General features: G+C 41.1%; 2 protein-coding genes and 1 long non-coding RNA gene across 3 annotated transcripts; 1 reads left to right on the top strand and 2 right to left on the bottom strand.

Annotated features, from left to right (window-relative positions):
• Positions 1 to 95: 95 nt before the first annotated feature.
• On the bottom strand, positions 96 to 1525 carry LOC107988475 (uncharacterized). The gene is made up of 2 exons (XR_001759939.2): positions 943 to 1525; positions 96 to 894 (listed from the first exon to the last, which is right to left on the bottom strand). It is a non-coding gene; the product is annotated as an uncharacterized LOC107988475 (long non-coding RNA).
• Positions 1526 to 5121: 3596 nt separating this feature from the next.
• On the bottom strand, positions 5122 to 17570 carry nlk2 (nemo-like kinase, type 2). The gene is made up of 11 exons (XM_008308614.3): positions 14657 to 17570; positions 13433 to 13562; positions 12594 to 12649; positions 11878 to 11984; positions 10682 to 10767; positions 9422 to 9631; positions 8693 to 8794; positions 8036 to 8122; positions 7190 to 7388; positions 6602 to 6695; positions 5122 to 5964 (listed from the first exon to the last, which is right to left on the bottom strand). Exons 1-11 carry the CDS (start codon positions 15184 to 15186, stop codon positions 5910 to 5912), a joined length of 1656 nt encoding a protein of 551 aa, XP_008306836.1. The 5' UTR covers positions 15187 to 17570; the 3' UTR covers positions 5122 to 5909.
• Positions 17571 to 18856: 1286 nt separating this feature from the next.
• Positions 18857 to 21635, top strand: smco4 (single-pass membrane protein with coiled-coil domains 4). The gene is made up of 2 exons (XM_025054998.1): positions 18857 to 19019; positions 20796 to 21635. Exon 2 carries the CDS (start codon positions 20832 to 20834, stop codon positions 21009 to 21011), a length of 180 nt encoding a protein of 59 aa, XP_024910766.1. The 5' UTR covers positions 18857 to 19019; positions 20796 to 20831; the 3' UTR covers positions 21012 to 21635.
• Positions 21636 to 21902: the final 267 nt, after the last annotated feature.

The raw sequence follows: 21902 nt of genomic DNA, 5'->3' as shown, positions 1-21902 counted from the left end.
ATCTATATATTGTAATAGTTAAGGTTAAAGTGATAAAGTCCAGGTGTGTGTGTGTGTGTGTTTGGTGCTGTATGAGGCTGTCACCACAAGAGGCGTACCTTTATATACTGCAACGTTTATTCAAATTACAATGCATCTGATTAAAACATCAAATACACAGACATGGGTTTAGTACAGCAAAATTATAGGAATCCAAATAGTCCAGTAGTTGTTGACTCGTGGTTAATCTCTCAAACAAGGTTTCTTGGTTGTTAACTCTACAATTGTTTTTTTTTTGTTTGTTTTTTCAAAGTGAGCATTGTTTCATTCAAGTACTTCATTTAAAAAAAAAAAAAAGGAAAAAAAGAAAAATACAGAAAACGTGATGTTCTATACAAAGAGTAGAGAAGCAGGAGATGTGACGTGGAGGGAAAGTGACCTGCACCACCGCTGACTGTGTTCATTCCTGAGAAATTGTTTAATTTAGTTCCCAATAAGGATTTTTTTATGTAGTTTATTGATTGGTCAGAGATGGTCCGCGATGTTGGATGACGAACGATTTTCAGTTTCAATAAGACGACACGATGGTAAATTTGAAGGCGTGAATTTTGTGTTTGTTAATCCCTAATTAACCAGTGCTTTATTTTGAATATTTTTTCCTTAATCTGCCATGTTGACTTTGCTTCATTATTTTTTAGACCAAAGAAAAATACTGAAGGTAAGAAAAATATTCCTAAGAAAATTTGAAAAAACTTTCATGAATATTCATGTCAATAACAATTCTTTTTTTCTTTTCATCTCCTCAGTTTAGGTCTGAAGTTAAACACATCTGCAGCCTGTGTTTCCATTGGAGGCGTCCGTCTACAGACCAGGTCACATCCTGTTTCTTTGTCTCATCTAAACAAATGAAATCGACTTCTTTTTTGATTTTTTTTTTTGTGTTGTTGTTATTATTAGATACACCTTAATTTCTGACTTTTTTTAGTTATTATTAGATACACCTTAAAAATGAGTACATCTTGATCTGATCTACCCTCATAACTTTGCTCTGGTCTGGTTGATGTTTACGATTACATTTAATTCCCTGGATTTAAGAGGTGACATGGAAACCATCTGCTAAAGATTTAATTTAATTTCGTCCTGCTTCTCTGGCAAGGCATTGGTCAGAATCGACCTTGTGACCTTGAGTCAACCTTCTTTTTAGTGTTAAGGTCTGTTCTCACGCCTGACTGAATCCACCCAGGAGTCTGTTTGAGTGATAAGACATGAGTGAATCGACCAAAACATTATTTCTAAATTTCTTAATTCATGACGAACTTTGTCCCCAAAATTATTTTTATGAATGAACTTCAAACACAGCCACTGTGGCGGACGTGGTGAATTTCCCTCCCCGTCAGGTTCCCTCCACTTTATTAAAAGGCTGGAAATGACTAACAGTCAGGAAACTCTTGGCTATTTGGGCGAAGTGATACAAACTGTGAGACGATTCAAAACGTTCAGGTGAATGAGTCGCGTTTAGTTTAGTTTAGTGCAGGACAGGCTGGTAGGAGGCTTATTTTTTCACCATTATCTCAGTAAAAAAAGCTTGAATTCAAGTAGCTTGAATTCAAGTGTTTTCATCTCACCCCCACGGAGGAAAACCGGAAAAGTGAGGAGGTGAACAAAGCCAAGTCAGAGGTAGAGACCAACAGGTGAAAGTTCCATGTACTGTACATATTCACACAGTGCTGCAGTGATGAAGTCGTTAACACCCAGTGACCCCCCCCCCACACTCCCCACCCAAAAAAAAAAACAAAAGGTTTCTCCTCCCTCCTCAGATAGATCTACAACTCTGCTGAACATACAAACAAGATTCAACATTTAAACATGACTATGTATTCTCTGACTCGTTGACCTCTACACGCCCTAGTTGCAGGTTCAAAAATCAAGAAAATATATATACACATTTGTATGCAATTTCTAAAAAATAAAAATTAACTTCACAGCCTTAGAAATGTGCAGGCTAATACAATTTCTATACAGTGGTATTGATGTTTTCAGGTGTGTGTGTGAGAGTGTGTGTGTGTGTTGACCCACTTCTATTTCACATATGTACAGAATCATACTGGGGGGGGTGAGAGGAGGGGTGTGTGGGAGAGGGAGGGAGGGGTGTTGGGATAATGCATGCGCTGGGACAAAACAGGTGTAGGAAGGAAAAAAAAATCAGAAAAATATTTCAAAGGTTTCACTTCAGAGCTCATTCTGTGGAGTTTACATGTATGAGGAGATAGGTGGCGTCGGTGCGTAATTAAGTGCTGTTTTCTGTAGAGTCCATGCCATGACTTGTACGCTAGTCCGTTATGCTACGTGTGTTGGTTGAAGGAAGAGTCCGTGTTTTTCTACCCAGGTTCTAGGATGAAAGATGCTGAACGACGATGGTATTGCTGGTTTTACTGGTTTTGTTTTCAACCCTGGTTCAGTGTGTTTTAGTAAAACTGTCAGTTCTGTCGCGTCGTCCAAAGAAAGTCACACTCCAAGAGGAAGAGCACAGCAGTGTCACCAACCAACACTGCACCATCATGTCACGGTTGGACCACAAAGTCTAAGAAAAACCTGAGGGTCTCTGCTCGTAACGCCTCGGCCAAAACCCACCATGGCCAAAAACACCTAAGTCTGCCCTCTAGTGGTTCTCAAATGATCGAGCCAGTAAACCCACACTTTACCTGAGTTAACACTTTAATGCCAGGGCCTAGCAAAACGCTTTTTTTTTTCATAAATAGCCATTCCCCGTATAATTAGATTGCGTTAAGTAGAGAATGTGCTAAATGCTAATTCTCTCTCTCTTAAGTCTAAAACTTAATTAATTGCTTGAATTCTTTCCCAAATAAACGAGCAGCGGTTGAGACAACAGGTGCCACAAAGTTAACTCGAGGTTGTGCTTCGTAGTTAGGAAGTACTGTTAGGTCACAACCCATCATTTAGGACGCTGCCCGATCGGCCTGCGCTGTCTAATTCCACACCGTTTTCACTTCACCTGCGATTTTGTCTGTATTTTCCTCTAAATGGGATCATAATCGACAACATATCTGTTGAACAAAGAACAAAAACAAACAAAAAGAAACAAAACAAAACAAAGCCATATAATTTTTTGTTTTACAAACTTAATACAACTTTCTTTGCTCTGAATTTCCTCCTATTCTTATCATTTTTTAAAAATATATTTTATAGGCGCACTACCAGTGTCAAGTCTAGTAAGAAAAGGAATAAAAATGCAAAGACAGTGTTTATATCTGGAGTGGACAGAGACGTGAAGATGTTGGGGAATTTGGCTAATTTAAGATACGTAGTTTTATATATATGTGAGTTTCGTTTATGGCACATGCAGAAAGTAACGTATAAACCAGTGCGTTTGCAGGGAAAGTGGTGTAAACAGCAGTGTATAATGACCATGCCTTTTTCATCAGGACAAATAACAGGTAAAAAGAACGTATCTACACAGGTTGATAGGTATGGGTACAGACAAAACCGACGCTAACTGAACATAAAGCCAATTGACGTGAGTGTAGAGATAAACGCCGGTCGGTTCAAGTATAGATTAGCTTAAACAAGCTAACGCGGGGCTTTCGGTCATAGACACAGCAGTGTTATTGGTCCACAGTCAGAATGGACAGATTAGGTAAGAACTGTACATATACAAGGCATTCTGGGATGTGTAGGAATGAAATGATTAAAAAGAATATCTTTTCTAGGGATTCCTGAAGAAGGTTGAGGAGGCTTCAACAGAGAAGATGAGAACAAAATGACCAGGAGGTGGCAGTGTGGCACCAAAAGGATGTGAACTGCACTGAGACTAAGAAGACAGAGCAGAGGAGGAGCAGACTCCTGGTCAACCGTGTGACCTGTGAGTAAATCTTTGTTTCTTTACTCCCCAGTAACAACCCTCTGAGGTAATGTTTACTTCTTTTTTCTTTCTATTCTCAGTAGCAGCATTAGCAGCTACTAGTGACAAACCCATCATCACCTATTTTTTCCATATTTTAATTTCAAACATTTACTACTAATTTCAAACTTTGGTTCACCCAAAGTGGTGATTTAGCTTCTTAGCTAGCTGTCAACATCCCATGAGCGAGAACGGTTGTGTCGGCTTTAGTGATCAACGCAGGCAAAAAATATAGATTAACAACTAATGAACGTCAACAACCCATTAGTGAGAACTGCTGTGTCGGCCTTAGTGACCAACGCAGGCAAAAAAATATAGATTAACAACTAATGAACAACACAACTGATCAAAGTTGTGTATTTTCATAGTTCTGTAGAATACTTTCACTGAAGTATACATACTTTTACTGCACTCAGAGGTACTGAGAAGTTGTCCTGCTAACACACTGCTAGCTACAGGTTTTCATTTTACCAATGGGCAATGAGGGTACTTAAGGTTGAATAGCACTTGAAAGGGCTCCCCTGGTGGAGAACATGATAAGTACTTTAATTGTTTTGAAGTTTATTCAAATTAAATTTTTTTTGTCTCCTTACTATGAGAGAGAGATACACTTCCGTCAACTTGATTTAACTGTACACACACCTGCAGTTCTTGTCGGGGGGAAAGACATTTTGCATTCACTTTAAATAGAAGAAAATGGGAAGAGTTTGTTTGGACAGACAACAGCAGTTAGTGCACGGCGAAGGTGAAGCACAGGAAGTTCTGCAGACGTGTGAGAGGCGAGTGGATCATGTTTTGTCTATTGCTCTTCGTTATACTTCATTTGCTTGAATGTGACGTAAACAGTTATGTCAGTGTTTGACGGAAAATAGGTTTGGCTTGTTGGGAAGCAGGAAAAAAAAAAAAGTTTTTCACCTGGTCTTCTGTTCAGCTTCACAAACTGCTGTTTGTGTCGTTTTAGACCTTTCACTTTCAGGATTATACATAAACATAATAATTTAAAAGGATACAGATTTTAGCCAAAGGGACTGAAATTTGTTTTTGGCGTTTCAGGTAAAAACCAGACACTTGTTCACTTAGTTTTATCTTCATTATAAACTCATTCATAAATTAAATCATGCAAAATCTAACTTCATGTACTGCATGTACACGAATATACACTTTGTTATATTTATCTTCTTTATACTTCATTCTTTTAAGTGCATTTTTTTTAAACTTCTACCAGTGTTTTTGTAAAAAATAACATATAAAAAGAGTCGACTTTGGACTCGCTGACCCTCGCTGACCCCACTCGACCTTTCCAAATGCCTGACACTCGTCAGACTCGGTTCAATGTCTGAAAATGTGCTGCTACAATTTGCAGAACGAACAGTGTGACATTTTATACGTGATTCCCTCGTCTTTGGCAAACAAAATGTTTCGTGTTTAAAAACCAGGACCAAATATTAGGAACACTGTGGACACTAGGCTTCCAATAAGTTAAATTAGTTTTTGGATAAAATAGAGAAACTAGCACGTCTAATGTTGCACCTACACTATCAACTCGCTCGAATCGATTGTCTAAACAAGAAGCAGACGGCGTGTGTGTGTGTGTGTTTTTAAGGTGGACGCAGTGAAGCAGACGAGTCTAATTACAATTACAAGAACTTTGAAAATTGACATTTAAAACTTGTAATAATGTACAGAAAATAAGAAGAAAGAAATAATAATAATTAATTGACTTCATATATCAGATAGGTTTCATCTAAACTACCTGGACATGGGCACGTGGGTTTGTCTCCAATATTCAGTATTTTGGTCTTCAGAGCTTTTTTCTTCGTTCCTTCCCTTCCCGCCCCAAACCCTCTGCTACAGACCGTGAAGCCGTTACCAGTGGACTGTTCCTCACCAGGCCTGCTCTCCAGTGAAATGCTACAGAGATTAGAGAAGACGCTGAGATGCGCTCTTTGTTCCCGGTTTAGCAGCGTGTCAGTTGGGGCCGATGACGTCACAGCGGCAGCAGCAGCAGCGACTATTCCCACACCAGCGGAGACGGAGGCATTTCAGACGGCTGAGCCACTGTGGAGCTGTTCACCGGGAGATCAGCGTCACATTAGTCGTTCTCCACGGTGTGTGTGAGTTCATATTTTTATAAATAATTACATTCTGTGATCTCAAAAAACAAATATCAATGTCCAAACTGCATGACTTTGTGAAATTTAACATGGAAACTGTGTAGGATTGAGCACCATCTAGTGCACAAAATAATATAATTATTAAATACTAATAATAATAATAACATATATTTATATATATATATATACACACCCCTTAGCTTTAGAATTCATAATTGAATTTTTGAAATTTAATGGGTTATAATTTTAAATAAATTATGCTGATCATAAATTATTAAGTATTATCTTTACTAATACTATAATCAATATTTTTACCCCACAAAAGAAAAAAACTATTAAGTAATTAAGTCTAACTATCATCTTAGCCTGACTATTCTGACTGTTTTAGTCTGACTGTTTTTAGTCTTTAAAGAAAAATAACATTACAAAAAAAAATGGATCAAGTCAAGATAGTGGAGGAAAGGTTTCTAAATCAGGGGGGAGGTTGGGGGGGGGGTTTGTTCTCTGGTGTACAGGAGGATGTCGTGGGTTAATAACAGGGAAACTGACAAGAGAAGAAGAAGAAGAAGAAAAAAAAGGCACCTTTTACCTGATAAAGCTTTTAAAAGCAGCAGACTGGGGGTTGATGCAGAGCGGCACTCGACTCCCTTTCTGCTGCTCCAGAATGAACTGATGGATGATCTCTGTCAGACAAACACAACACGGCCGTTTAGACCACGACTAAAACGGTGCTCTGTTACACCTCAACATTAACATAATAACTGTACAAACTGTCAAAAAAAAACAACTACAAATATATTCTAGGATCAGGAAGTGAGAATCAGAAATAAGAAGGGAAGGATAATAACATAAATTAAAAAAACATATATACATATATACTGTATAGAATACATGTAAACATGTGTAAATATATATTTTATATTTTTATATGTATATATATGTACACATGTGTTAAAATATATATCGTATGTATTTATGTATATATGTATAAATATATATTTTATATATTTATATGTATATATGTGTAAATATATATTTTATGTATGTATGTATATATGTGTGTAAATATACATTTTATATATGTATATATATATATGTATGCACATGTGTATAAATATATATTTATATATATGTATATAACCTTAAAACCTTCTTAAATGTGTGGACTTGACCTGACCTTTGACCTGTCTGACAGAGCTCAGGTTCTTCTCGAAGCCGTCATCAAACTTGAGATTAGTGATGGGCTCAAAGTCACTGGTGTACACGCGGCCCGAGGAGGTGGTGTAGCAGCACTTGCACATGCACGTGTGGTAGCGCAGTCGACCCTCGTCCAGGTAGGGGTGAGCCAGAGCGTCCTTAGCTGAGATTCTCTTTGACTGCGGAGAGACACAGAGAGAGAGGAGTAGTGGTACCACCAGATGGAAATGTGGTTTTGTTGTTGTCAATTTACAGTAAAGTTTTTTTATGCATTCTACGCCATCTATTGGGGAAATGCAGTCATTGCGGGGAAAAGGCCGAATGATATAATAATAATATAAATTAATAATATAATTTGGAAAAGATTGATGGGCCGGATTAAAAAGCCAAACGGGCCACATCCGGGCCCCGGGCCTTAGTTTGGCCATGTCTGGTTTAGATCCTAAAATTTGCACCAAATAAATAAAATTATCAGTCGTCATAATAACTTTTCGTGGAGTTGTTTACAGGAAGTGTCAGGGTCAGGGTTTTACTGCTCCTCCAAGACCTGGACTCAGAATCTTAGGGATTGTTTTTCAGTAACTCAGACTCGAAGACGACTCTTTTTCTGGACATGTTGATGCCTCGATGACAGGACCTAAAAAAAAACGTAAACTAAACGTAATGCAGCCAAGATCCTGCTGTTGTTTTGTTTTTGATTTTTGTTTTAAACCCTAGGTCCTCACAGCTTGAAGCAGTTCTTTTTTTTTCTCCCAGCATATCTTTTAGTTAAAGTGTCTGAATGTTGTTGTTGTTTTTTTTAATATATATTTTGAGAAAGACGTACAGGATCAAAGACCAGCATCCTGCAGAGAAGATGGACAGCTTCGTGGGTGGCTTGGCTGGAAAGTGTGTAGAGAACAGGAAGGCATGGCTGCAGACAAAACAAACAACAGATGGTCAGCGCTCTGTGCTTATACTGTACTATTCTGATCTGGATGACCACTCAGAGCTCTTCACAATACAGCTGGACACAACCGTGAGACCCAGTACCACAGGGACGTCAGGGGAGTCAAATTAAAAACCAGGACGAAGTCTCGGGCCAAACTTAATATTTATTGAAAAATTGACTGGGATTGTTCGTGTTTTCCCTTCTCTCCAGAATGTTTTTCATATGGAAACAAAGTTTAGTTTTGCATAAACATTGAATCTGTATATAAGGTCTATATACTGGGCCAGATTTGGCCCCCGGACCTGAGTTTGATGAATGTGCAGCATCAGATACCAGGTTCTTTATTAAATATATGCAGAGAATTATTAAAATATATTTTTTTTAAAAATACTAAAAAACGCAGTTTTTACAAAAAAAATTAATTTTCAGATTTCTTCCAGTAGTTTAGACAAAAAAACAAAAACAAATCTCACTGTAGCTGTACCAGAACGCCTTTCTGATGTAATGACCTGATAACACCTGTTTAATAATCACACGCATGTTTGTTTTTACCTGTTTGTGAGGTCCTCTGAGAATGTGAGCACGAGCCCCTTCACACGCCGTCCTCATGGCCTCCATGGACGGAGTCCCCAGAAGGTCAGTGATCAAGTCCAGCTACGACACACACACACACACACACACACACACACACACATTAAAGACTGGAACAAAAAAAAAATCTTCAAAGTAAATACTATTTTTTTTTTATAAAATAAATGACCAAAACAGTTCGACCAGTTCGACCAGGGCTCTTACCCAAACGTTATGAGTGTGTGAAATTCTGTTGTCGAGGTTTTTTTTACCCAAACATTTACAACCACAACAGTTTCCTCTGAGAGAAGCTGTGTTTTCTGACTGAAATGCAGGGGCCGTGGCTGCAGGTTAGTCAAAAGTTCAACAGGATCAACTGCATAGCTGACAACAAAAGCGAGAGGTTCTGCCGGTGCAGATTTGAACGGCCTATTGTAATGAGAGACTCTTTAGCTTTTTTTTCCCAGCCGTCAGAAACAATCACACACATATTTACTCCCTTTATTTCAACCTGAAATAATGTGGCTGAGGATTTTGTGAGTTTTTTTTTACAGCGGTTGTTTCTGTCGCTGACCAACATCCAAGATGACGTTTTAAGTCTGTGAGGGAGCGGTTGTCTCCAGCGGTTGTTCAATAATGTACGCCGAGGCTGCTGAGGATGGACGGACGAGTGAGTGAACGGCGGTGTACCGGAGCTGACGCTCACTCTACCTGCTGGATTGGACTTTGGGCCTGAAAGAGGATCCGTCTGCCCAGCAGCTCAGCAAAGATGCAGCCCACAGACCAGATATCGATGGAGTTGTGGTAGTGACGGCTCCCCATCAGGATCTCTGGAGCTCGGTAGTACTGGGTTACGACTTCCTGAGTCATGTGGCGTGACTCGTCGGACTCCTCCACTCGGGCGAGTCCGAAGTCACAGATCTAAAACAAAACAAAAAAAAAACAACAGAAATGTCTCTGAATGAACCAAAAATATCTCTGTTTCCTTTCCCTTTTTTTAAGTTTTAGAAACTTGACAAGACAAGATTTCCTGTAAATGCTAATCTCTTCCTCCACATAAAAAAATAAAAATGCATTAGTCATTATATCACATGGCAAATGTTACATCATGTTTCCCACACAAATCACACAGAAAACAGTCCGCACATGAAAACCAGCAGCTGCCTACATGTCTCCTGTCCCACATAGACCACGGTAGATGTTCGTGAAGACGGATTTCACTTCACTTTACTTGGTTTTACTCTACGAACTACAAACGACAGTAAAACCCACATGTTAAAAAGTAAAGAAATACTACAAACCACTGGGTCACAGTAACATCTCTAATTCCACCAATGAAGTTAAAAAATAACTACGCCCCCCCTCTGATTGACGTCGTCATTGCAGCTGCCTACACAGTGTCTGTCACATTTTGTTTGTTTTTGTCGTCTATCACCAATGTTTGTGCTCTGATACTGTAGAAAATAATCATTTTCATCAAACAACTTCTTAGAAAAAAACTAACAAACTGTTGTGGGCCGGACTAGTATAATCACATACAACATAATTACCTTTTTAATAACAAAATGTCTGTCTCTTTCCCCTTTGTTTTCATGCAGAAAAGTACATTCGATCGGGCCTGTTTTGGGCCACGGGCCGTATGTTTGACAACCCTGGTCTAAAGTTTAAACCTCACCTAAAAAAAATAAAAGTCACCTGGTTTGGCAACGTGAGCCTGAAGGTGTGAAGAAGCAGCACATGACACCGCAAACCTAACAACGCCATGATGCGTCCATGGGAGAGTTTGAAGACACAACGCTAACCAAACAAAGACTGTGTCCAAGTCAGACTGACGCCTGAAGAGGGCACTATTTGGGAAATCTTGGACGGACCATGGAAACACCAGATCACGACAGTAATTCCTTGATTCAAAGACGGGTGGCGTTGGGTTTCAAGAGTGCGTGTGAAGGACTGTGACGTGTGAACACGCACCTTGAGCACGCAGTTGCTGTTAACCAGAAGGTTGCCAGGTTTGATGTCTCGGTGTAGAATGCCAGCAGAATGAAGGTATTTCAGTCCTGGTGGGAGTCCCAGCAGATGAGTAAGAGACGAGAAAAGACAGATTACATCAGATATCACTTATGTAACGATTGACGTGTCGGTGTGATGTGGGAATTACAGGCTCGCTACACTGCAATAAACCCGTGTCTGCGCATTTATGGTAATGGAGGATGTTATTCATAATTTAAAAAAAGACTGAGAAGAAAAAGTTAGTGGTGTTGGGATTTAATAATAATAGAAAAAGTTAGTGGTGTTGGGACGTAATAATAATGACAGTTTATGACCTCGAGACAGTTTATGACTTCGACGTTCACGTGTTTCCCTCCACCTCAGGTCATTTCTACGTTCATGTGTTTCCCTCCACCTCAGGTCATTTCTATAGGGATTTGGTCGATCACGTCGGGTTGTTGAAGGAGCTGAGTCGTAGCCAGTGTGTGTTGAAGACTTTTCCAAATGAAATATTAAGATTATTTGCTTTGTAAATGGTTTCTGTACCACACCAAAGTCAACAGACTGGAACGGCAACTGAACACCATCTCACAGGAGTGGCTTCAAATGTTTCTCTTCATGATTTTGGTGTTTGGTTTTGGTGAGACATTTCTCCAAAATGAACAAATCCGGGGTCCGGTGTCGGTCCGTAGGGAAACAATGTACTTCAGTTTTACTAATTGACTTCATTCCAAAAGAATCCACTCATATCACTTTACTGTTTTCACTTAAAGATAATCTGTCAATGTTTCAAAACAGCAGGTCAAAGGTCATTCAGACTCTGATACTCACAGAAGAAAGTCTAAAAGATGGTTTTATTTTGAAAATGTATTGATCCTTAAACCATGGTGTGGACCGACCGGTCCTTGGTAAAAAACTTGTGTTAAAAAACTCGAGTTAAAAAAAAAACAAAATCTCTATCAGTTCCAAACCCCAAAACAGGAGGACTGTTGAGACTGAAGTGAAGGTTGTGGTGAGAAACTATTTGGTTATTTTCATTTGTAACGTTTGTCTCAGAACTTTGGAGTTTAGCCTTAAATCTGGCAGCCTTCACACATGACTCGCTCGACTGGTGTTTGGGTTTGAACGACACTTACATGGACACTGTTGTGAAAAAAAACAAACCCCAAAACACCTACCTCTTAGAATCTGATACAGAAAGACTTTGGCATGATCTGAGCTCAGAGGCTGTGGAGAAACGATGATCTTATGAAGGTCACTTTGCATCAGTTCTGTCACCACGTAGCTGAACACAGATAATGAAGGGAAATAAGGGCAGAGCACGTGAGTGTGTGTGTGTGTGTGTGTGCGTCACTTAAGCCAAACAGGGATAAACTGGGAGGTCAAGAGGTAAAAGTGTTTGGCCACGAGTCAGAGAGTTCTCAGCCAGCGTTTGGCCTCTGGGACATTATTGGATGTTTGTGGGTCTTTGTCCGCGCCCTGCACTTTGACCCTTCTTGCCCAATTGTTTGTGGCTTCCAGTCAATTCGGCATATTGAGTTCTGCAGCAGGCGCTGTCAGCAATCAGTGACACGGAAACCCCGGCGATGGGTTTACGGCCAAGCAAATCATTAGACAGTAATGCATACAAGTGACGAAAATAGACAAACAGCTACAGGCAGAGCTGGAAAAGGAATTCACCGAAGGCTACGCTCTTCTGTTTCGTCAATTACGGCAGGAAGTGGAGGAGCGACAGTATATGGGTGAGGCCAACAGAGGATAAAGACACTTTAATTCATTCTCTTCTAATGGTTCACGTTGAAGACGATGATTTTAACTCATCACTGCTCTGATAATTACGATAATGCAGAGCTCCATTAAAAGTCAGAGGTATTTCACAGAAAAACAAGGATACATTTCCTCGAAGTAGTCGATGTGTGGAGGTTGAAGTATGTCCAGAGCGGAGAGAACCTGAGGACGAAGAACAGGTAGTTATGGTCAGCAAAGCATTACCGTATTTTCCGGACTATAAGTCGCACCAGTAAAAACAAAATAACAACAACAAAAAAAAAACATATGTAAGTCGCTCCGGAGTATAAGTCGCACCAGACAGCTAGGGTGCCCTCTAGTGGCTGTCAGTATGAAAATAACAAACATTTGAAATTATGTATTTTAATTGATAAGTCGCACCTGAGTATGTAACACAAACGAAGCCAAAGGATGAAAAAAAAGTGTGACTTACGGTCTGGAAAATACGATACTTGGTGAGTATCTTTGATAGATGGTGGAAAAATTAAATAAAAAATGTAGCTGTAACGATCTCAGTGTTGAAGTGTTAAAGCAGGGAGTTTTAATACAGGAACTAGGTCATTAACTCTGGTAAATGAGGGGACATCCCTGGGGTGCAGTGGTTATGACGTGTAACGCCTTCAGCAGCTGGTCATGTGTTCAGTTCCCACTGTATGGCTGTCCCCTGCTCTCTTACACATTTTTATCATTCAGCCCAAGTAGGAGTCTAACTGCTTAAAATTCCTGCACCTTATAATAGCTCAGCGCCCCCCACTTTTAGAACCACTGCTCTACACTAATCAGGGCTGACCTAATACACTACTGTCCATTTGGTGGAGATTATTAAGGCCACTCAGGCATGATCTAACATGTGTTTGTTGAACCTACAGGGCGTTTGATTGGTTGATAAAGTCCATGACATCTGGACATGTGGATTCAGGCGTCCGTACACACAAATGTACTTACATTTTCATGCTTGAAGAAACACAGCATCTTCAACTCCCGAAACACCCTCTTACAAGACACGAGGTTTTGGAAGACATTGGGCATCTTTTTGAGGGCGACTCGTTTTCCATCTCTGGGGTCTGTCACTGACCTGAATGGAAAAAAAAACAAAAAACAAAACCTTTAAATCCACAGTCTGTATCTGATGTTGGCTGTTAATGTTAATACCACGTTCCACCAGGAGGGGCACTCTATCTGAATAGTAGTATAAAATATACTGTATATCCGACCTATGAAATGGAACTTTTTTAATGTCCGAAATTAGTTTTTTATTTTTGTGACTATGTTGCAATGAGACCAAAGGCTTCGACTTCAACACAGAAATAGACGCAGCAGGAACTGTAACAGAATGGAGGCAAAAGTTTCAACTGGAGAGGTTTTCTCATTTTCCTGACAAGAAAAGTTACTTCTTTTTGCTAAATACCTTTGCTGTTGCTGTTTACACCTTCAACAGAGCTAATTTCTACAAGTGTCGACTTGTTAGTGAGACGAGATCAGGGTGAATAAAGACTATGACCGAGCGGAGCTGACAGTGTTCTTTCCTGCGCTGCGTTCCGGCTGTGTACGTCCGTTAGGATTTAACCCAGGAATGTCACAGTGTAGTAGAGTAGTTTACAGCCTCGTGAGGAACACAGCAGGTGTAAGAGCATTTCAGCTGCAAACACTAAAGCCCCCTGAGTAAAACCTCCAGTGAACCTTTTCAAATTGGATCAGTGAAAAGACACAGATGGCAGCGCTCTAAGCTCAGACTCAAATCACACCACTCAGCAGTCACGGACCGGTCATATGGTGAATTAAGATCTTCCTGCTGCTGATGACATTGGTATTAATTAAATATTAGACTAATAAGGGCACAACCATGGCTGCAAAACAAACAAAGTATTTTATTTACAAGGTTCCTGATAATCCTCCCAACTACAAGAATGTCACACAGACTGCACTGGGGTTCGAATTACTTGCTGATGAAGTACATTTGATATATATATATATAATATATACATATATATGTGTGTATAGTCATGTATATGTATAGTCATGTATATGTATATTCTCTAATTTGAATCTAATGTTCCTTTTGACTTTTAAAAAGTTAGGTTGAAGACCAATTGAGTCGCCCTCTAGTGGTACAACACAACTTCCTGTTTACTTCCTAGACTGCGTCTGGTATCCTACATGTGTACTGACCACACAACTCCAAACGCGCCGTAGCCAATGGGCCGGTCCGGCTCGATGTCCAGCTGCTGCTGCAGGTGGTGGCCATGTTGATGCTGATGTTGCTGCTGCTGGTGGTGATGATGGTGATGATGATGGTGATGGGCTTTGACAGCCGCCGCGGCTTGGACCTGCGCTGGAGCGGCGGCCGCTGCTGGCCCAGGAGCTTGTCCTGGTGCTGGGGAGGGAAAGTAAGGCTGCTGCTGACCTGGGTTGAGCATCACCGCTGCGGCTGCGGCGGCAGCGGCTGCGGCGGCAGTGGAGGCGTGCTGCTGCTGCTGCTGGTCAGTGTGCACGGCGGCGGCGGCGACAGCGGCAGCAGAACCCGGGTGCTGTAGGTGATGCTGGCCAGGGTGGTGATGGTGGTGCATGTGTGGGGCTGGGAGGTGCTGGAGCTGGTGGTGGTGCGGATGCGGGTGATGGGCAGCCACAGCAGAGGAGCCACCATTGTAAGCAGCCATCATTTTTGGAACATTTGCAGCCGCCGTGCTGCAAAGAGCCATTCACTGACACTCACACAGGCCCCGTCAGTGTCTGCTGCTGCTGCTGCTGCTGCTGAGGGTGGTGTTAATGACTGGACTCAACGCGCAGGAAACACGGAGACAACATAGCTATAGAAAACACCCAGATGTCCGTGGAAGTCGGAGACGCAGCTACTTGCTGAGAAGAGCCATATAATCTGCATTTAACAAACTATTACTGGATAATAACTCAGTCCTAATGACTGATGAAGCCTTTTTTGTACCTAAAAGTAAAAACAGTTCTGTGACCTCAGCTTCTTCGGGAACACCTTTGAGGATGTTACTGTCATTGTGAGTTTTTGGAAACAGTGATTTTTGACACTTTGTTATTATTACAAAAAACAACAAATTAAAGTCAACAAAAAATAAAAATAAATATTTCTGTGTGTCACCTGTAAACGTGACCCACTACGTCGAACGATGGCGATGACTCTGAACAGATATGCTGATCCAAAACAACCCCCACCCCCCAACAAAATAAAACTCGGTGGCCCCTAGATGCCCCTCATCTCTGACAGAGTTGGGGCCCCTGCCTCCCCTCCTGGTCTCAACACTGTGGTGCGAAGATCATCACATGGGAGGAGGCAGCATCTTTTCCAAAAGTGTCCAAGTTGGCACGAGCTGCGGCTCCTGCTGCCACCGCCGCCGCCACCAGCAGCAGCACCGAGGCTTGGCACGGTCGAGAATTCTCATCCAACAATGAAAGCTCCCTCTCCGCTGTGTGCTGTGTGCACCGTAAACAAGGCTAATCTCCGGGGCCGTAATTACCAGTGCTGCTGATCCGCTGCAGTGGAGGTATTTTCCAGCCCAGGCCACAGTACAGTAGGCAGGCAGGCAGACAGACAGACAGGCCCAGGCCGCGTCCGTCCACTGCTCTCACATATTACTCAAGCAGAGATCCTCCAGAAAACAAACCACTCATCACTGTGACGGAGGCGAGAGAGATCCTCAACACGGCGGCTGACACGCAACTTCTTATCCCCATGGACAGCAGCAGCAGCAGCAGCAGCCAGTCCGTCTGCGTCCGTCTGCCGCTGATGCACACATGCACATCCGGAGCAGGAGGAAAAAACACGGCACAAAACTTTGATCCTTTTCTAAATGTAGAACAAACGGGCGAACGCGGGAGACGGGTAGAGATGAACCTGACAGCTCGGTCGCTAGCTGAGAGGAGTCCGCATCAACACAGCCCGGCCTCCGCGTCGCTCATCTCCAAACAGGAAGCCGCGGCGTCGATCCGCTGATGCGCGTCAGCGTCACGGTCTCACGGCACCGGTCTCCGTTTACCGCAGCTGCTGTGGCGGCCGCTGCAGCTCCTGCCTCCTCCTGGGAAAGGGTCAAACTATCGATCGCAAGGCATCCGAGAGATGAGGATCCAACATGGTGAACAGACCCTAAGATACTCGGAAGTAAGATTATGCGCGCTGGGCAGCCAATCAGCGAGCGCGCAGCTTTGACATCACTGTAAGCTGCTTGATTGTCAGTGAGAGCAGCCAGTGCGTCTTGCGGCCAGTGCGTCTGCATCCCGTGGACCTCTGTGGCGTGTTCCCGCAGCCAGCGTCGGTGACCGTAGCTCATGGCCATTTGTTAAAGCTGGTTCCCACGACAAGTGACTGCAGCCAGTGCATGTGTAGCTCGTTCCTGTAGCCAGTTTATCCAGTACAAACACCATCTACTGTCTCTGTGTGTTGGCTGTTTTTTTCCCTTGTACCAAAGTGAATCTGTACTCCGTGTGTCTTTAACCAGAATCTGTAACGGTTTTTATTTTGCTTTTTTTTTTTGACTGTTTCTACAAAAAAAAAGCCTGCTGTCAGTGTTGTCCGTATCGTAACCAGTCTGTATCGGCAACAAGTGTCTGCTAATCAGGCCTGTGCGCAGGAAGTGTATCTGTAGCGTTTTCCTGTAACAAGTGTACTACCTGGTATTAACACAACTCTACTAAGAATTTCTGTGGCCGCTGAATCTGCAGCTGAGGTCTGTAGTCATTTATAGCGTCGGTTGTGTCTACATCCAGTGTATCTGTGGCAAGCTATAGTGTACTTAGCCGGGTTCTGTTTTAAATATCTTTAGCATATTCGATAGGAGCAGCCTGTATATTTGCATAGTGTTTCTACAGACTTTCTATTTTTTTATATAAATACCTTCTCTTTGTGGTAGAATTTAATTAATATACTTTTAATTGTCGTCGTGGGTCCCAGAACCCGAGTTCATCAATCATCACCACAAATACATACATTTAGTTGTAGTACATAATTTCACCGCTAGACGGCATTGATTCCCCTTTTCTACAAAATATCAGTGTAGTTTCAAATAAATATAAAATAGATGTTGTTGTTATAAATGTTCGGCATTGGTGCTTGATATTTTCAATAAAATTAGTCCTTTGTTTATCCTTTATTAAATAAACGTAAATTGTATATTTTTACACATTTAAAAGTGTGATGGTGTTTTTCTGTGTGTTATTGATTAACATTGTTAAAACATGATTGTATCATTACCAGCTATGTTGAGCTAGTAAAAGCTAGCGTAGTGTATTTTTAGTTTTACAAAAAATACCATGATTACTTCATCAGTTCATCTGAAGCCATTAAGACACAGGCAACGTGACTGTTTTCTGTCTCTAGAAGACATTTTACCACTTAATCAAGCAGCTTCTAGCTGTCTGAATCCCTGAATTTGGGATTTGTTAAAGGAAAACCAAACAGGTAAACAGGATGGGGTGTTCACCTGCTGCGAGGATCTTTAAAATCATCTGTCTTTTGTTGCAACTATAGTGGATTTCCACCCTCAAGAACACAGCCTACGCAGCCAAGTGTAGCTAATCCAGAACGCTCCTCGCTTAGATAAATAAAGTGGCAATAACAAGATTGACTCACTTAATTGCAGTAAAATGGTTACACACACACACCTGCCACTCCTTTTTCTTTAACTCCTTTGCGGTTGGTACAGCATGTGTTGTTTGTTCACTTGTGTCTCATCCACACCCCTGTAGGTCAGGACAGGCCCTTCACTTTAGGGGCAACTGCTCTGAACTGAATATATATTTGAGGGGCCATATACACAACAAATACATTCTAATTATAATTTCAAAGGATTTTTCCACCCTAGTACTTGTTTGTTAGTACTTGTGTTTTTTTTTTATTTCAGTACAACCTTGTTTCTCTGTACATGACTAGTATATGGAGTTTAATTAGGAATATATTTCTACTTCCTCTCTTTCAGATCAGATTAGAATAGAATAGACTAATTTGAATAGAACAAACTTTTTATTTTTTTTATTTATTCTGCACAGGGGAAATTGTTATGTTGCAGCAATATTAGATGTAGAAAAAAAGAACAAGAACAAGATACAAAGATACAAAATTAAAAAATCTAAATATTGGAAATATACTTCTATATTTGCACAACAAAAATGGTGTAATCTACATTATAGCTGCACGTATTGTTGAGGTATTGCACAGAAACAGATTATATTGCACTCATCTTTGACAGGTAATGTGATATCACCACAGCAGGTAAAGATTGACACAGAATACTTTCATTACGAAACCCCTCTCTGAGGCGTTTTCTGTTCATTAAACATCGACATTAGTGTCTTGGAGCTGGTAGTCGTAGTTGTAGCATGTTATATTTTGGAGGATCAGACCGGAAATGTTCGTGTTATCGCGTGTTGAAGCTTGACAGCGGCTCCACACTTAACTGCCACGTCGAGCTGCGGAGGACGAGCGTCTCTTTGACTAACTTTGTCCCGTCAAGACTGCGCCGGGACGTCACCGTGAGCTGAGCACAGGAGCGGCTTCACATTCACTGCAACTGTAAGACACCTTTCTCTCGGTTTCTGTCAACTCTCGCTGATCCTTCAACTCAGTCCGGGTGTCCCTGTTGGACCATACCTGTCTTTCCCAAACTTAGTACGTGCTCCGCAACACGAAGATACTGCCGGAAACTGGGGCGTAACAGTCACAAAGTAGTATAAGCAGCATGAGGGGGGACGACCAGAAAGTTCTACTACTGTGTATCATGTCTAGTCCTCTAGTACTGGCCCCGCGAAGTTATTCGCTGCCTTTTATGAGCAAAATAAGTCGATTAGTAATCGCTCCTGTAAAGTGCGGGCGCTGCGTTGATTCGAATAAAGTTCTGGTGAAGATGTTCTTACACAAACTTAAAGCGTTCGAAGTTCCAAAACTAGTAGTACTTACTGACTGGGTGTATATTGTAGCATGACATAGTGACGGTCTTGGTCTTTTACTGTTACCTTATAAATACAGTAACTCAATAATGGTATGTGAAGGTGAAACAATGGAAGAGAAGCAACAAATGTTCTGCTGATTTAAGAAGTATTAAAGTAAGTCAAAAGATTCCAAGACAGATGTGATATTTTTCAGAACAATAACATGTTATGAAGTGTCAACAGCTTTGGAAAGTTTGATCTTTTTTTTTCTTGAATCAAATTCAAAAACCAGTTGAATGATACCTTTGCTTTGGTCTGTTGTGACGTCACAATTTGCTCAGACTTGACTTCCTTTCTGTAGCAGGTTTAGTTCAGGTACACGGGTCAAAATAAATATGAAACTCTTAGTAAGTCGTTGTATGTGGAACCATAGATTTTCATCTGCCAAAATAGATTTAACACAAGGAGAACTATTGTAATAAAGTTGAGAGACTTGGGATTATTGAGGGACACGTTTCTTTTGAGCCACCAAGTCAGCAACTCATTGCAGTATTTCTGGCAGGTGTACTCGTGTACTGGCGTGGCGTTCTTGTCGTCAATAATGTTCTGATCGCCTACTTTCCCACAAAATTATTTTGTTTTATTTTGAATCATGACAAGCTATTTTGTCCTCAGGTGTCGCCGTCTGTTCTTTGCGCCTTTGCTCTGCTTCTTTGCTCCTTCAATCTGCTCAACCGCCTCCACCTATATGTTCAGCTGCACTCCCTCGAGTCTTGCCAGAATGTCTTCGCTTTCATGCACACATTCCAGCCCTTGTTTTCTAATCCAGACCTGACCTGCCTAGGACAATCGCCTTGTCTAAGCTTCGGTAACCCGACAGTCTCCTGTTCTGGACCTCCATCCCAGTAGTGCTCTGTTTGTTTCTAATAAAAACTGAGTTCATACTAACTAGGTTGTACTGCTATTGTGTTCTTTCCATACCTGTGGCACCCAGCTACATGAAATGATATAGAAAATACTATATTATGTTTACTGTCATGAAAAAAAATCAATAATACCAGATTATATTTACATAAAATAAATTGTATTTTAGATGTTCACAAAGAAGGTTGTTCAGAAAGGGTTGTGTCGTCCAGTGTTACCTGTTGGTCCTGCACTCAGTGGATGGGTCAACCATTTCTCCTTTAACTGTTAATTACATGGCATTCAGTGTAATCAACATTCAGCATGAGACAAATGTAATGACATAATTATTCCGTCTTAAAACTTGTGAAGAATAATGGCAACATTGCTTGATCCAAAGGGAGGCTGACGTCCAGACAGTTGTCTGCTTATGATGATTTCCAACCACAGATTAAAAAAATTATTTACACATTTCAATCATCACTTTACTTCTAAGTAATTCAACATCTCTTTTCAGTCAGGATCCTGTGAGTACGGCGAGGCAGAGACAGCAATGAGGCAACTCAAAGGCAAACCCAAAAAGGAATCTTCGAAGGACAAGAAGGAGCGTAAACAAGCCATGCAGGAGGCTCGCCAGCAGGTGGCCACAGTCGTCTTACCCACTGTGGCTCTGGTGGTGCTGCTCATTGTTCTTTTTGTCTATGTAGCCACAAGACCTGATGCCATAGAGTAGACCCTGGAGGTCTGCTAAAGTGACATGGACTTCAAGACAATCTTAGCTTGGACAAACTGATAGCAGCTTCACCCAAAGGACCATGTGGTAGCCCATCAGTGCCTTAATTAAATTCTCCTCCAAAGACAATGACCAGACCACTATCATTGGCTATACAAGATGGACTAATACTATTGTCTCACTACATTATACAGAATCAGATCTACCAAAGGACTAGTGCGGAACCTGCCAAGTGTTTCCAGAGACGGCAGGTCAAAACGGGCTCTTTCTTGATGTCACTATTACGTAAATCTTGGGTCAGACTTTGAAAGAGAGAATACTGTTTTGGGAAAAAAAATATTGAAAGATTTTTCAGATTTCCCTGACTAGCAATATGCAATACTACGAAGTATATCTTGCTGATGCTGACTGAAAATCCTGTGTGTGAAACTCGTCAGCCTTTCCTCACATTGGGAAAGTGGATGCTGCTCTGCTGTCGAAATCATGTTGAGCTTTGCCTTCTCATACAGGGAGGGGAGGGGGGTGCTGTTATCACTGGGTGTGAAAACATACTTGTGATTAAAACACAGTTGCTATTGAGCATTACTGATACCAGTTAATAAAATATATTTTTTGCTTCTGTGTCAGAGCTGGATTTTTTGTTCCATAAAATTCTTAAATAACCAGTAAATGCTAATGAATTAAGGATGAGTCAATTTAGCTTCCAAGATTTTGAAGATTTAAAAAAAAAGATCACCCAAGAATGAAAAGGCTCCAATGATCCTGATCCTATTTGACGCATGTCGTCCAAAAGCGTCGACAAGCTGCCGTGACTGTTTTGGCTAAGGGCAAAAATATAGGCCTCTAATTTCAAAATAAAAGTCTTCTGGTAACAAAAGCTTTTGTTTTAAA

The sequence above is a fragment of the Cynoglossus semilaevis genome, chromosome 4 (genome assembly GCF_000523025.1).
Source record: "Cynoglossus semilaevis isolate Cse_v1.0 chromosome 4, Cse_v1.0, whole genome shotgun sequence".
Classification (NCBI taxonomy): domain Eukaryota; kingdom Metazoa; phylum Chordata; class Actinopteri; order Pleuronectiformes; family Cynoglossidae; genus Cynoglossus; species Cynoglossus semilaevis.
Note: the sequence above shows the minus strand (reverse complement) of the source record. Positions and strands in the feature narration are given on the sequence as shown.